Genomic DNA, 15,600 nt, shown 5'->3' on the forward strand with positions numbered 1-15,600 from the left:
AGCGCGGGGAGGGGACAGAGGAGGGGCGGCGGGTGGCGGGTTCGACTGCCCCCAGCCGAGGGGCAGCCCCGGGGCCGGGCCCCGCGCGCTCCCGGCCAGCGCGCCCTCGCCAGCTGCGCTTCGCGTTCTGGGCCAGCTCCCCAGAGGCCTAGGCGCCGCCGCCGCGAGGGCGCGGGGCAGACAAAGGAGGCAGACAAAGGCGGGCGCAGCCCAGCAGCCGTGCGGGCACCGGGCGAGGCGGGCCCACTCCTCCCGGTGCGTAAGAGCCGCCTCGGCGCGGCCCAGGGCGCGTGGGACGGGAGGGGCTCCGGCAGCGGTGGCGCATCTGGAGCGGCCCCGCGGGGGGCGGGCGACAAAGTGCCGCGGCGGGGGGTCCTCGGTGGACCCCAACAATGGAGCTAGGCTGCGCGCTCAGCTGCGGCCGCGTCTGGCCGGGCAGGGGCCCGGGTCTGCAAAAGGATTATTCCGCCTAGACTGTCAAAAGGGACGGAAGAAATGCCCAGGGCTGGGGAGGCGGGACGGGGAACGGCGGGGCCTTTGTAGCCGCAGAAAGTGCGCAGAGTGGGCGGGCGGGGTTCTCTGAGAGGTCGCTCCTGGATGTGGGGGTACAAAGGGTGTTCAAAGTGCTGCCAGCTCACCTGGGGCGCCCACGGTGCACCCGTGCCCCCTTTCCCGATAGGGAAGGAAGAAAGACAACGGCCCCAACACACACACACACACACACACACACACACACACACACACGCGCGCGCGCGCGGCTCGGCTGTCGCCACGCCCCGTCCAAAGCCGTCCTGAAGCTTCTCAGACCGGCCCAACCCGGACAAAACCAGCGCTGGGGCCGGCTCATCCATCACCGCGCGGGGCGCCGTGTCCTGACGACCTTGGGAGTTCGGGAATGCTGGGTTATGGGTCCCGTGGCTCCCATAACTCACGACGGGGTCGGTGGGGCCACGGACGCTGCAAAGATCAAAGAGCAATAGGGCCGGACTTCCATTCGTGGGAAGCAGCGCTCCCACTTGGGGCCCTGAGCTCGCCAGGTGGCTTCCATTTCGACTGTTCTCTTTCTCCAGCGTGTGGCAAATTATGATTTTGAGGTTTTAGAACACAGTTCTGCTGTCAGGCTAAATGTCCGTGTTCCTCTTCTGATGCCTTCCCTTGTGGTCTCGGGCGAGTCGCCTAACCTCTGAGCTCATGATTGTACCTAAATCTCAGGATTCCAGATTGAATGCAGTGCCCTGTGTAAGGAGATAATGTTTCAAAGGGTAGTCCATAGGAAATGCTCCTGAAAAATTAGCTACCATTGTTACTATGATATTGCTAGCCTGGTGGGCACCAGGATGGATTGATGAGAACACTGGACTGTTTATTCACCGAAAAGTTTGAGTCACCCATCCCATAAATACCGGTTGAACACCTACTATGGGCCAGCATCAGAGGTACGGTAGTAAATAACATGGACAAGAATCCCTGCCCTCATGGAACTCAGATTCTAGTGAAGGAGACAGAAGATAAGTGAATAAATAAAAATAAATGATGTCAGGTGGTGATTAGTGCTATGAAGAAAAGGAAAGCACATTACAGACAAAGCATGAAGGGAAGAGGTGTTTTACATAAAGTTGTTAGGAAAGGCCTCTTTGGTGGGGCAGTTCTTTTGGCAAAGAAAAGAAGGTAATGAGCCACGTGGTTGTGGGGAGAAGACTGTTGAAAGCAGAACAGCCAGTGCAAAGGTCCTGGGGCAGGAGTGTGCTTGGTGTGTTTGGGGGAGAAGAGTCAGGCTGGAACAGAGCGAGGTGACATCAGACAGGGAGCTGGGATAGGACCATGTTGTTACAGGAAAGGGGTCCCGACCCAGACCTCAGGAGAGAGTTCTTGGATCTCTCACAAGAAAGAATTTAGGGCAAGTCCACAGAGTAAAAAGTTTATTAAGAAAGTAGAGGAATAAAAAGAACAGCTACTCCATAGACAGCACAGCACTGAGGGCTGCTGGTTGCCCATTTTTATGGTTATTTCTTGATGATATGCTAAACAAAGGATGGATTATTCATGCCTCCTCCCCTCTTTTTTTTCCTTTTTGAGACAGAGTCTTGCTCTGTCACCCAGGCTGGAGTGTGGTGGCACGATCTTGGCTCACTGCAACCTCCACCTCCCGGGTTCAAGCAATTCTACCTCAGCCTCTCTAGTAGCTGGGATTACAGGTGCGCACCACCACACCCAGCTAACTTTGTATTTTTAGTAGAGATGGGGTTTCACCATATTGGCCAGGCTGGTCTTGAACTCCTGACCTCAGGTGATCCACCTGCCTTAGCCTCCCAAAGTGCGCGATTATAGGCAGGAGCCACAGTACCCAGCCCCCCACCTTTTTTTTTTTTTTTCTTTTTTTTTCTTTTTTTTCTGAGACGGAGTCTCGCTCTGTCGCCCAGGCTGGAGTGCAGTGGCTGGATCTCAGCTCACTGCAAGCTCTGCCTTCCGGGTTTACGCTATTCTCCTGCCTCAGCCTCCGAGTAGCTGGGACTACAGGCGCCCGCCACCTCGCCCAGCTAATTTTTTGTATTTTTAGTAGAGATGGGGTTTCACCGTGTTAGCCAGGATGGTCTCGATCTCCTGACCTCATGATCCGCCTGTCTCGGCCTCCCAAAGTGCTGGGATTACAGGCTTGAGCCACCGCCCGGCCCCCACATTTTTTTTTTTTTTGAGACAGAGTCTCACTTTGTTGCCCAGGCTGCTATAGTGGCATGATCTCGGTTCACTGCAACCTCTGCCTCCCAGGTTCAAGCGATTCTCATGCCTCAGCCTCCCAATTAGCTGGGGTTACAGGCACACACCACAATGCCCAGCTAATTTTTTGTATTTTTAGTAGAGACAGGGTTTCGCCATGTTGCCCAGGCTGGTCTCAAACTCCTGACCTCAGGCAATCTGCCTGCCTCAGCCTCCCAAAGTGCTAGGTTACAGGGGTGAGCCACTGTGCCCGGCCTTTGCTTCCCCTTTTTAGACCATGTAGGGTAATGTCATGATGTTGTCATGGCATTTGTAAACTGTCATGGTGCTGGTGGGAGTGGAGCAGTGAGGATGACCAGAGGTCACTCTTGTGGCCACCTTGGTTTTCGTGGGTTTTGACTGGCTTCCTTACTGCAAACTGTTTTATCAGCAAGGTCTTTATGACCTGTACCTTGTGCAGATCTCCTGTCTCATACTGTGACTTAGAATGCCTTAGTCATCTGGGAATATGGCCCAGTAAGTGTCAACCTCATTTTACCCAGCCGCTACTCAAGATGAGGTTGCTCTGGTTCAGACACCTCTGACAATGTGAGCCTGCAAAGGCCACGGGGAGGACTTGGGTTGTTTAGAGGGACCAAGAGCAGAGCAGACATGATCCGACTTAGGTTTTTAGCAGGTTTGCTGATTTGCAGAGAGAGACTCTGTCTCAAAAAATAAATGCATTAAATAAAAATTAGCTGGGTGTGATGGTGCACACCTATAGCCCCAGCTATTGGGGAGGCTGAGGTGGAAGGATCGCTTGAGCCCAGGAGGTTGAGGCTTCAGTGAGCTGCTAGTACGTCGCTGCACTCCAGCCTAGGTGACAGAGTGAGACCCTGTCTCCAAAAAATGAAATTAAAAATAAAAAAATTGAACAGTCCATGGAACAGAAAGTAGATTAGTGGTTTCGGAATTGGTGTACCCGGCAGCACACTTTGGGCATTAACAACCCTTCTCAAGACATCGGGAGTGATGAAAATGTTCTGAATGACAAAGTAGCGATGTACAACATTGTGACTATACTAAAAACCACTGAACTGCACCCAGTGAAAAGGTGAACTTCATGATTTGTTTGTTTGTTTGTTTCTGAGATGGAGTCTCGCTCTGTCCCCTAGGCTGGAGTGCAGTGGCACGATCTCGGCTCACTGCAAGCTCTGCCTCCCCGGTTCACACCTGCCTCATTCTCCTGCCTCAGACTCCCCAGTAGCTAGGACTACAGGCACCCGCCACCACGCCCAGCTAATTTTTTGTATTTTTTTTTTTTTTGAGACGGAGTCTCTCTCTGTCGCCCAGGCTGGAGTGCAGTGGCTGGATCTCAGCTCACTGCAAGCTCCGCCTCCCGGGTTTACTCCATTCTCCTGCCTCAGCCTCCTGAGTAGCTGGGGCTACAGGTGCCCACCACCACGCCCGGCTAATTTTTTGTATTTTTAGTAGAGACGGGGTTTCATCGTGTTATAGGATGGTCTCGATCTCCTGACCTCGTGATCCGCCCGTCTCGGCCTCCCAAAGTGCTGGGATTACAGGCTTGAGCCACTGCACCCGGCCAGAATTTTTTGTATTTTTAGTAGAGATGGGGTTTCACTGTGTTAGCCAGGATGGTCTCGATCTCCTGACCTCATGATCCGCCCGCCTCGGCCTCCCAAAGTGCTGGGATTACAAGCGTGAGCCACCGTGCCCAGCTTATAGTTTGTGAATTATATCTCCATAGAGAAGGTTTTTTTTTTAAAGTGGCAGTTGAACTGGATCAGAAGTTCTTATCTTGTGGCCCAGGATGGCTTCAGAATATATCTGGACACTCCTGATGTTGTGTAAGACATTTAGCGTCTCTGGGCCAGGTGCAGTAGCTCAAGCCTGTAATCCCAGCACTTAGGGAGGCCGAGGTGGGCACATTACTTGGGGTCAGGAGTTCGAGGCCAGCCTGGCCAACATGGCAAAACCCTGTCTGTACTAAAAGTACAAAAAAATTAGCTAGGCGTGGTGGCACATGCCTGTAGTCCCAGCTACTCGGGAGGCCGAGGCAGGAGAATCGCTTGCACCAAGGAGGCGGAGGTTGCAGTGAGCCGAGATCACGCCATTGCACTCCAGCCTGGGCGACAAGAGTGAGACTCAGTCTCAAAAAAAAAAAAAAAAAAAAAGAAAGAAAGAGACATTTTGTGTCTCTGGATAGAAGCCCCAAGTTTAAGAACATATGACCAGGCTAGGTGCGATGGCTCATGCCAGTAATCTGAGCTTTGGGAGGCTGAGGCAGGAATTCTGGAGACCAAGTGTTCAAGACCAGCCTGGGTAACACAGCGAGACCTTGTCTCTATGAAAAAAGAGCAGATGACCAGCAAGGTCCCCCTGACCACTGAGGGGTCAGGAACACTGGGAATCAGTAGAATCCCACAGAGGGAATGGTAGGTGAGGGCTTTGCTCTGGCTGCAGTGTTGAAAGCCATCTCAGGTCAGCAGTGAACCCCGAGATCTGGGACAGCTATCCAGGTCAGGCCTCACACCGGGAGGCAGATGAGAGCGGAGAGGAGCTGTCGGCTGGAAGCCCTTGTCTTTAGGGATCTTGTTCCGTGATGATACGTGTCCTCCCTAGGGCAGCTTGGGAGTTGCCTGCTGCCTTGGGAAATGGAACTGGAGCTATGGGGAGGCCGCTAAGGATGGTTTGGATGGGGTTTTGGAAAGCATGACAGCTTGTCCAGAGTGTTTGTTCTGGGGGCTTAAATAGTGTATATAGACCTTAATATCATTGTCATAACAGCCATTAATTGAGCATTTATGTGCCAGGCATTGTGCACTTTATTTGTTTGTTTATTTTTCGAGACAGGGTCTCACTTTATCACCCAGGTTGGAGTGCAGTGGTACAAACATGGCTCACTGCAGCCTTGATTTCCCAGGCTCAAGTGATCCTCCCACCTCAGCCCGCTAAGTAGCTGGGACTACAGGTGCATGCCACCATGCTCAGCTAATTTTTCTATTTTTTGTAGAGTTTTTGCCATGTTGCCCAGGCTCGTCTCGAACTCCTGAGCTCAAGTGGTCCGTCCGCTGTGGCCTCCCAAAAACCTGGGATCATAGGAGTGAGCCACTGTGCCTGGCATTGTGCACTTTATATTTTTTATAAATATGAACATGGACATAAGCATTTGCTCCTTGCTCAATCCTATGAAATTGGAACTACCATTATCGCATTTTACAGATGAGCAAACTGAGGTTCAAAGAAAGAAGAGCCTCACAGCTGGTTAAGGGGCAGCGTTGGGGAGAGAAGCAGCAGGTTGGACACATAAGCAGGACGAGTGGGTGCTGGGGACACCATAGGGAACATGCCACAGCCCTTGCTTTTGTTTTTGAAAATAACTTTTCTCTGCATAGTGCCCATAGCCCAGGCACTGAAGTCGATGTCTTTTGCTCCTCATCCAGACTCAGTTGAGATTCAAGTCAGGCAAGTGGTAATGAGCCACTGTCCACCATCATTTCATTCCTCTGTCATTCATTCTTTCATCCACTCATTTGACACATATTCGCTGAGAACCTGAATTTGGGCTGGGCATGGTGGCTCAAGCCTGTAATCTCAGCATTTTGGGAGGCTGAGGCAGGAGGATCACTTGAGCCCCAGAGTTCGAGACCAGCCTAGGCAACATGGTAAGACCCTGCCTCTGCAAAAAATGTTAAAAATCAGCCAGGTGTGGTGGTGCACACCTGTAATCCTAGCTACCCAGGAGGCTGAGGTAGGAGGATCTCTTGAGCCCAGGAGTTTTAGGCTGCAGTGAGCTATGATTGCCCTACTGCACTTTAGCCTGGGTGACAAGGAGAAACCCTGTCTCTGGAAAAGAAAAAAAAAAAAAAAAAAAAAAGACAGAGAGAGAGAGAACCTGAATTTGGCTAGGCACTGTATTGAAATAATGAATGAGGCTGGGTCCCTGCCCAGGGTCATTGCAACTGGATGGGCCCCTGAGCATCAGGATATCAGGAGATTGTCACCAGGCTATGTGTGGCTCACTCTGTATGTCCCCCATACCCATGTGATTGGTGTCCTGGGAACCTTCATTCTGCCATCAGCCTGGTGGAGATGGGAGGGGTCTTGGAATCACCTCTGGAGGCTGGAAACCTCATTGCCTGGTTCACTCACTGGGTGTTTGTTTTCCATAAACCCCAGCAGTCCTCTTCTGCCCGTGCAGGTCTTTCTCTTTGCTGGGCTGGTGCTCACAGCTCACCTTCTCAGTTTCCACTTCAACGTCTCTTGGGAGTGATTTTCCCTCCATCCCCATTGCAGATCCTCAGGGACCTGCTCTAGTAGGCAAATAAGCTCTTGCTCCCCCTAAACACCCATCCTTCCTTCCCAGCTGCCTTCCTACATATTGTCATTATGGTGAAAAATATGCAAATAACTTTGAACAACAGTTTCCCAGCAGACGGGTGTTCAGAAATGTAATAAATTAACCCCATAATGTAATCTGGATCCCGTGACCATCCATCATGCTGATGCGATTAAGATATGCAAAACCAGACGCTGAGGAGCCCATGGATGGAGTGTTGGCAGAGCTCCCCGGATGGGCCGGTTCTGACTCGGCCCCCTGCCCCTGCTCCCACCCCCATGGAACCTGAGGCCTTCAGAGGTTTAGGGAACATCTGTCTGGCCTGTTCATTTCACTAATGAGACTGAAGCCTTTTGGGGGTTTGGGGTCAGATCGGTTTGAAACTCTACCCATCTGCTTCTAGCCCAACTTCCTTCTGTTTGTGATTGGATCTGAACCCAAGGCCCCAAACCCAGACTTTTTTTTTTTTTTTTTTTTGAGATGGAGTTTTTGCTCTTGTTGCCCAGGCTGGAGTGCAATGGTGCGATCTTGGATCTCGGCTCACCACAACCTCCGCCTCCCAGGTTCAAACGATTCTCCTGCCTCAACTTCCCGAGTAGCTGGGATTACAGGCATGCGCCACCACACCTGGCTAATTTTGTATTTTTAGTAGACACAGGGTTTCTCCATGTTGGTCAGGTTGATCTCGAACTCCTGACCTCAGGTGATCTGCCCGCCTCAGCCTCCCAAAGTGCGGGGATTACAGGTGTGAGCCACCCACGGTGCCCAGCTGATATTTTTTTTTAATTGCAATAATTTTTGGTTACATGGATAAGTTCTTTAGTGGTGACTGCTGAGATTTTGGTGCACCCGTCACCTGAGCAGTGTACACTGTACCCAATACGTAGTCTTTTGTCCCTCACCTCCCCACCCTTCCCCCAGAGTCCCCAAAGTTCAATGTATCATTCCTATGCCTTTGCATCCCCATAGGTTAACTCCCACTTACAAGTGAGAACGTCCCTTTGGACGGATGATTTTACATCACAATTTTACAAAATGCATCACATTTTTACAAAATGCAGATATTCTCTGGGAACAGTCCAAACCTCTGTGGCGATTCCGACACTTTGCTGGGCATCCGGGCCCCTGGGGAGCTTGTTAAAGGACCAGTGCCCTGCTGTGCACCCCACCTCGATCAGGTTGCTCTGGGCAGCAGGGCAGCTGTGATTAATGGGCTCCTGGGGGATTCTGATGCAGATTTCCTAGGACTGCATTTGAAGAAATGTTTTGCTGACATTCTTAGCTTAATGGGTTACTTACAAGTTACTTTTTCTCTCCCCATTAGAAGTCTGGAAATGCAGGTTTGAAGGCATCAGGGGGTGGGGGGAGAGATCCGGGTCTCCTATAATGAGCCGTAAATGATAAACAAGCCTGGCTAGATCTGTGTCCAAACAGACGGATGGGATTAACAAGCTCGTACCTCCCTGGAGGTCACAGACAAAGTCCTCTTGGCTTCTGGTCCTGACTTGTTGCCCACTAACTCCGTAGCTGCTTCTCAGATCTTAGTTTTCTCAGTTGTAAAATAAGGGGGCTGTAAATAAGTGGAAGCCCTGGTGTCAGAAGAGGCATCAGAGCTAGGTTTGTATTCCCACTATGTGATTTTGGCGAATTAGAGAACGTTTCTGGGCCTGTTTAACCATCTGTAAAGTGGGGCTGTAAAGTGGAGATTTAGCTGCTAGGGTTAAGGAGGGAATTAAAGGAATCAGCGTTTGACACATAAGAGACGCTCGATGCTAGTCATTTTTTATTATTTTAATAATATCATCTCTGAGGGCCCTTTCAGGACTTCCAGACGGAGTCCACGTCAGTGGGGGACTTCGGAGCACTAAAAGGTAGTGGCAGGAGGCACCTCCGCCATCGCCCACCCCACTAGCTGGGAGACTCGGGCAGGTTATTCACCCTTCTGTACCTCGCTTCACTCATCTGTATAAAGGGAACAGTCACAGTAACTGCCTCATGGAGTTACTCCGGGGACTTAGATAATCCAGGGACACACGTAGCCCAGTGCCCAGCACTCGGCTGGAGCTCCATAAAGGTCAGCTGTTGTTCTGAAGCGTAGGGCGGGGAGGGTTCATCCTGTTGGGCCGTCAGGCCAGGCTGTATTTAGGTACCCGGTGGGGGCGGGGCGGGGCGGGGGCGGCGCCGGTGCACGCCCTCTTTTTTTATTTTTAAAATTTCACCCGGGTCTTGACAACCGGTGCAACCCTGTCCTCCGCGGTTCCCGCCCCCCAGCCAGAGGAGCCGCTTTTGGGTGTGCAGCTGCAGGGATGGTGACTCGGGTTAGCTCAGATGTGGCTGCCCTTAGTCCCCAGCTGCGCCCTCCCCTTTGCCCTCCCCAGCAACCCCTACCCGCCCTCTTCCGGCGCGTGCTAAAGCGAGAGAAACGCCCTTGGGGGAAGAAATGTAGCAATCCGATGGAACGTGTAGATCAACGTTGTGTTTTCTTCGCGCCCACCTGAAGTCGAAGGGAGGTGGAGCGGCGAGTCTCAGCCCCTCCCCAACGCCGAGACCCGGCCCCCGCCCCCCGGAGCCCAGTCCCCGCAGGCGGAACCGCCCTGTGCTAGGCCGGGTTTGGACTGCGCGGGAATGGGCGTGGCCTTGGAGGGGCGGGCGCTAGGACCCGCCTGAGCGCCGTGAACGTCACCCAGCGGCGCCGAGGCCCAGGGTTGAGCGGGAGGCGGGATCGGTCCGGTCGGTGGCTCCCCGCGGCGGGGCCGGGCCCGATCTCGGGCGGGAACCGAGCCCAGAGCCGGTACTAGGGGTGGGAGAGGGGGCGGATTCCCGCCGGGAGGGATCCGGCCGGGCAGGGGGCGGAGTCTTATTCCAACCCAGCTTCGCTTTCCGCGTGTCCCGCTTTGCACTGCCGGCGCTGCGCATCCAGCTGTTTCCCTCTGCGTCCGCGGCCCTGCCCTTTTCGGGGGCATCGCTGTGGTCTTTCCACCCCCCGAGACAGCAGGGCGAGGGGACGCGGGCGGCCAGTGGATAGAGGCTGATGCCCCCAAGCACGGACGCCAGCGTCGGGTTGGGGGTTCTTCCCAGCTGCTCTGAGCCTATGCGAAGCGGGAGGTCTTGCCCCAGTTCCCACGGACTGTGGGGAGGGAAGAGACGGTGGAGGCGAGCGGGTTCTGGGCTCCTGGGTGTCTGGAACCACCCTCTGCCCTTGCCCCACCACTCAGGTAGCGGGAAGGATGACCACGCTCACACGACAAGACCTCAACTTTGGCCAAGGTAGGGAGGCTGGACCTGCGGGGTCGGGGGCGGAGGCGTCTGGGCTGGCGGGCTTCCCCAAGCGCACCACCGGCTTGTGCTCCCTGCAGTGGTGGCCGATGTGCTCTGCGAGTTCCTAGAGGTGGCTGTGCATCTCATCCTCTACGTGCGCGAGGTCTACCCCGTGGGCATCTTCCAGAAACGCAAGAAGTACAACGTGCCGGTCCAGGTGAGGGACGTCCCAGAACCACAGAGTGGGTACAGGGTGGACTTTTTTTTTTTTTTTTTGAGACAGAGTCTCGCTCTGTCGCCCAGGCTGGAGTGCAGTGGCGCGATCTCGGCTCACTGCAAGCTCCGCCTCCCGGGTTTATGCCATTCTCCTGCCTCAGCCTCCCGAGTAGCTGGGACTACAGGCGCCCGCCACCACGCCTGGCTAGCTTTTTGTATTTTTAGTAGAGACGGGGTTTCCCCGTGTTAGCCAGGATGGTCTCGATCTCCTGACCTCGTGATCCGCCCGTCTCGGCCTCCCAAAGTGCTGGGATTACAGGCTTGAGCCACTGCGCCCGGCCAGGGTGGACTTTTAAAAACTCTTCGGTCGGGTGCGGTGGCTCACATCTGTAATCCTGGCACTTTGGGAGGCCGAGGCGGGCGGATCACTTGAGGTCAGGAGTTCGAGACCAGCCTGACAAACATGGTGAAACCCTATCTCTACTAAAATTACAAAAATTGTGCCACTGCACTCTAGCCTGGGTGACAAGAGCGAAACTCCGTCTCAAAAAAAAAAACCTCTTCCACTTCAGGCCAAGCCAGCACTTTATTTTTTATTTTATTTTATTTTTTGAGACTGAGTCTCGCTCTGTCGCCCTGCCTGGAGTGTAGTTACATGATCTTGGCTCACTGCAACTTCCACTTCCCAGGTTCAAGCGATTCTCCTGCCTCAGCCTCCCGAGTAGCTGGGGATTACAGGCGTGTGCCACCACACCTGGCTAATTTTTATATTTTTAGTAGAGACAAGGTTTCGCCATGTTGGCCAGGCTGGTATCGAACTCCTGACCTCTGGTGATCCGTCCGCCTTGGCCTCCCAAAGTGCTGGGATTACAGGCGTGAGCACTTTATTATGAAATAGGTTTTGTGTTAGATAATGTTGCCCAACTGTGGGCTAATGTAAGTATTTTGAGTGTGTTGAGGTAGGCCTGGCTAAGCTATGATGTTCTGTATGTAACATGTATTAATTGTATTTTCCACTGGCGATATTTGATGGCTTTATCCAAACAAACAACAACAAACCCATAGTATCCAAACAACAACAAACCCATAGTAAGTTGTTGAAGGTCACCTTTAGAGGGAAAAGGAAAAAAAAAATTGACATTCACTCACTTTTTGTTTATGATGAAGTGATTGAAGCTCAGAGAAGTTAAGGAATTTGCCTGAGGCCACACAGTTCCTTAGTTCTTAACTTTTGAAATCTGATTACGTTTTTCTGGATCCTTTTTCTGGAAAAATGCCCAAGTGCACAAAGATACAACTTTAGGGACTTTTCAGACTCTGGAGGAGTCCGTGGACCCCACATTAAGAACCCCTAATGGTATATTAAATGCTCATATTGGGATTGAGTTCTTACCTTTTTTTTCCTTTGAGATGGAGTCTTGCTTTGTTGCCCAGGCTGGAGTGCAGTGGCTTGATCTCAGCTTACTGCAACCTCTGCCTCCCAGGTTCAAGTGATTCTCCTGCCTCAGCCTCTCGAGTAGCTGGGATTACAGATGCTACCTCACCTGGCCAATTTTTGTATTTTTAGTAGAGACGGGGTTTTGCCATTTTGGCCAGGCTGGTCTGAAACTCCTGACCTCAGGCGATCCACTCACCTTATCCTCTCAAAGTGCCAGGATTACAGGAGTGAGCCACTGCGCCCAGCCTGAGTTCTTATCTTCTGACTTCTTTCTCCATGGATAAATTCACAGTTGTTAGCCTCTTGAGGGAAAGTGGGGTCTTCTGGGTAGGGGGCCCTGGAGAGCTGCTGGGCCTCTGATGGAAGGCAGACGGGGCCTCGGGTTCCTGGTCCTGTTGGGTGCTTTCCCCACTTGTGCTTTGGGCCTCACCAGCCGCATGGTGTTGTGTGCAGATGTCCTGCCACCCGGAGCTGAATCAGTATATCCAGGACACGCTGCACTGCGTCAAGCCACTCTTGGAGAAGGTGAGGGTGCACTGGGTTCCCCAACCACCTCACCCCATGCTCACCCCTGTCCCTCTATGCTCACAGTCCAACTCTGGGATGGGGTGATGCTAGGACTCTGTGGGGTCTTCATGGCTCCAATACCCAGAAGCCTGTTCCCTGCACCCTGGAGACCGTCCCAATCCAGGGGCAGACTCCAGGGCATGTGGGCCATGTGCAGGGTGCCTTGGGCCTGGGAACCTGGGTTGAAGCTGGCTCTGAGTAGGGACTGCCCTGGTGGGTTCTGGGTTCTTCTCACATCCGTTCCCTGTTCTCCACGCTAAATGTTCTGTCTGAGCTGAGCCCCTCAGGGTTTCTTCCCCATCTAGTCCTGATCTCAGACTTCCTGGGACCTTCCCTATGGGGCCTGGTTATTCTCTCAGCCTGCACTGCTCATACCAGAGGGTGCCAGCTTCTCAAACCTGCGCTATCTGGGCTCTTGGGGACGCCCAGCCTAGCAGCTGAGCAGGGTTGTGAGTGGGCCGCTTCCTCTCCTTCCTTGGGCAAGGAGGTGGAGGCGGGGTGGTGGAGTACGGGTGGGGTGCCTGGCTCTGCAGTGGGGGTTCCTCTCCTTGCAGAATGATGTGGAGAAAGTGGTGGTGGTGATTTTGGATAAAGAGCACCGCCCAGTGGAGAAATTCGTCTTTGAGATCACCCAGCCTCCACTGCTATCCATCAGGTGGGCTGCCCCTGCCCCTCGCCCACTAGCTGGCATCAGGTCTGTCTCTGGCAACACACCCACCCCTTTAAGGCGGCCCTTGAATACCTTGGAAAAGGCCTGGGAGGAGAAAGGGCAAGATGCGCCAGCCTGACAAGGGGACAGCCTGTGAGCAGCTGAGATGGGTCCAGAGAAATGACATGAGCTACCCAGGGTCACCTGGGTAGGGGCAGAGCCCAGGACACAGAACCAGTTTTCTGACTCCTCAGGCAAGTGTCCAGTCAACTCGAAGTTGACCTTTGGCACATGTGTTAGTTGGTCAACTGCATGCTTCCGATGGTGAGGTCAGGGCACTGGAATCTATGACCAACCTGTCCCCACAGGCTGTGTGGCCTTAGGCAAGCCCTTTCCCCTCCTGGCTTGGTGTCCTGGTTCTTGGGCCTGGCTGCACATTAAAACCATCTAGGGAGGCCTCCTCAGATCGCCCCTATCTCCCCTGCCCCCCGCCAAATTCTGACTTTGTCTGGGGTGGGGCTGGGCATTTCTTGTAAACTCCCTTGCTGGCTTGAATTGTGTGGACCAGATAGGGAGCTGGGTCCTAGGCATGCAGCACTCTCAGAGGCACTGGAGGGGGTTCTGTACCCCAGGTCTGCATCCAGGCTTGATGCCTGTGGTGGAGGGGAGGGCGCCAGTGTGATGGGAAGACCTCCTCTCCTCTCAGCTCAGACTCCCTGTTGTCTCACGTGGAGCAGCTGCTCCGAGCCTTCATCCTGAAGATCAGCGTGTGCGATGCCGTCCTGGACCACAACCCCCCAGGTGTGTCCACTCCCCACCCTCTCTTCCCTTGGCGTTTCCACGGTTGTCTCAGGTTGGTCTGTGTTCCCAGGTCCATGTTTGGCTGCTCTGAGACTCATCTCTTCCTAACCCTGAGAGTCCACCTCCTCTGGGAAGCTTCCCTGATTGATTCCACCTGGCTTCCATCTCCCTATTGACTGGGGCTTTTCTTAGCACTTGCTTTGCCATCTGCTCTGGGAGTGCTGCCAAGCCAGCAAGGGAAGTGGGAAGAGGCTGGGCCCAGTGGCAGGCACCAGGGCGGCGGGGGAGCCTCCACCAACCTCTTGCCTCTCCAGGCTGTACCTTCACAGTCCTAGTGCACACAAGAGAAGCCGCCACTCGCAACATGGAGAAGATCCAGGTCATCAAGGTGAGATGAGATGGGTCTAGGCCTGGATGCAGGCTCTAGAAACGTGATGTGGCAGTTTCAGGCAGGCAGCGGCATTGCCTGTGGCCAGCCATCCATTATATTGGTGCAGCAGTGCCTGGTACCCAGCAGGTCCTCAGGCCTGGCCACTGCTCCATCTGGGCACTTGAGGCAGTGAGGAGCTCAGGTGGAGCCACCTGCTGAGGCCCCCAGCTCATCCTGGCTCTTCTGAAGTGGGGGCTCTCCAGGGAGGGGTCCTAGCCCACCAGGTTCAGCATTGGTGCCTGGGGCTTGTCACTTGGGTTCTATGGACTTGGCCTCTGTGGGGGATCGGGGGGCCTGGGGTCTGCATCACCAGCAGCTTCCTAGTGATTCTGAGGCTCAGGTTGGAGGCCCCTGGTCTGGAGTGCGAGGGACAGCAAAGTGAGGGCAGGCAAGGGCCCAGCTCCGTCACCCCCCTGACCTTTGTCCCCTCCCTAGGATTTCCCCTGGATCCTGGCGGATGAGCAGGATGTCCACATGCATGACCCCCGTCTGATACCACTAAAAACCATGACATCGGACATTTTAAAGGTGAGCTTCTGGGGACCTGGGAAGCTTTATTTAGGGGCTGCTTAGGAAGTGAGGCCTGGCACTGAAGCCTTACTAGAGGGCTTGGGGGAGAGAACGAGGGAGTGCCTGGTGGAGGGCTCCTCCCATCTCTACTCTTCTCCACCTCAGCTATGGCCACGAGGCCCCACCCTTGGCGGAGATCTGCCCACCAGGTGCTTCTGTGTCCTCCAGCAGGGATGCCCTGGCTGTCTCCCTGACTGGCTGTTTGCTTGTGTCCGTCAGATGCAGCTTTACGTGGAAGAGCGTGCTCACAAAGGCAGCTGAGGGGGCATCTGCCACCTCACTGATGCCCGAACTGTCAGACTTTGGGGGATCCCCGCCTCGGGCAGTGCTGCATGGCTGCCCTGATTCCAAGTGCTCTTATTGCCTCTGTGTGTGGATCGCCCGCCCCAGCCCGGGGCCGCTCAGGTCTGCTTGGAGGATGCCTCCCCCAGGAGGGCAGTGAAGGATGCCGCAACTTCGACTTCTCAGCCTCCTGGGGTTCCGCCGGCCAACACTGTCTGTCTCAAATACTGTGCTGTGAGTTGTTTCAATAAAGGGGCCCCAAGGGCTGGGCTGAGCTGATGCCATCATTAACCAGAGTGGGAGGGACAGGAATGGCCAGGGTAACCTGGTAAGGG

The 15,600-nt window shown here is 54.0% G+C and overlaps 1 protein-coding gene across 1 annotated transcript; it reads left to right on the forward strand.

The window, feature by feature from the left end:
- The first annotated feature begins 9,464 nt into the window (after positions 1–9,464).
- On the forward strand, positions 9,465–15,539 carry MAD2L2 (mitotic arrest deficient 2 like 2). Its single transcript, XM_023191937.1, has 9 exons — positions 9,465–9,845; positions 10,270–10,321; positions 10,411–10,529; positions 12,420–12,491; positions 13,088–13,188; positions 13,889–13,983; positions 14,298–14,371; positions 14,849–14,941; positions 15,203–15,539. The coding sequence occupies exons 2-9, from the start codon at positions 10,282–10,284 to the stop codon at positions 15,242–15,244; spliced, it is 636 nt and encodes a 211-aa protein (XP_023047705.1). The 5' UTR covers positions 9,465–9,845; positions 10,270–10,281; the 3' UTR covers positions 15,245–15,539.
- Positions 15,540–15,600: the final 61 nt, after the last annotated feature.

Source organism: Piliocolobus tephrosceles, chromosome 1, assembly GCF_002776525.5.
Source record: "Piliocolobus tephrosceles isolate RC106 chromosome 1, ASM277652v3, whole genome shotgun sequence".
Classification (NCBI taxonomy): domain Eukaryota; kingdom Metazoa; phylum Chordata; class Mammalia; order Primates; family Cercopithecidae; genus Piliocolobus; species Piliocolobus tephrosceles.

Excerpts from the sequence above, each read along its gene's own strand:
- MAD2L2 (XM_023191937.1), top strand. The coding sequence starts at position 10,282 with ATGACCACGCTCACACGACAAGACCTCAACTTTGGCCAAG. Across the intron at positions 12,492-13,087 it reads TCAAGCCACTCTTGGAGAAG|AATGATGTGGAGAAAGTGGT; the intron begins GTGAGGGTGCAC and ends CTCTCCTTGCAG. Across the intron at positions 14,942-15,202 it reads TGACATCGGACATTTTAAAG|ATGCAGCTTTACGTGGAAGA; the intron begins GTGAGCTTCTGG and ends TGTGTCCGTCAG.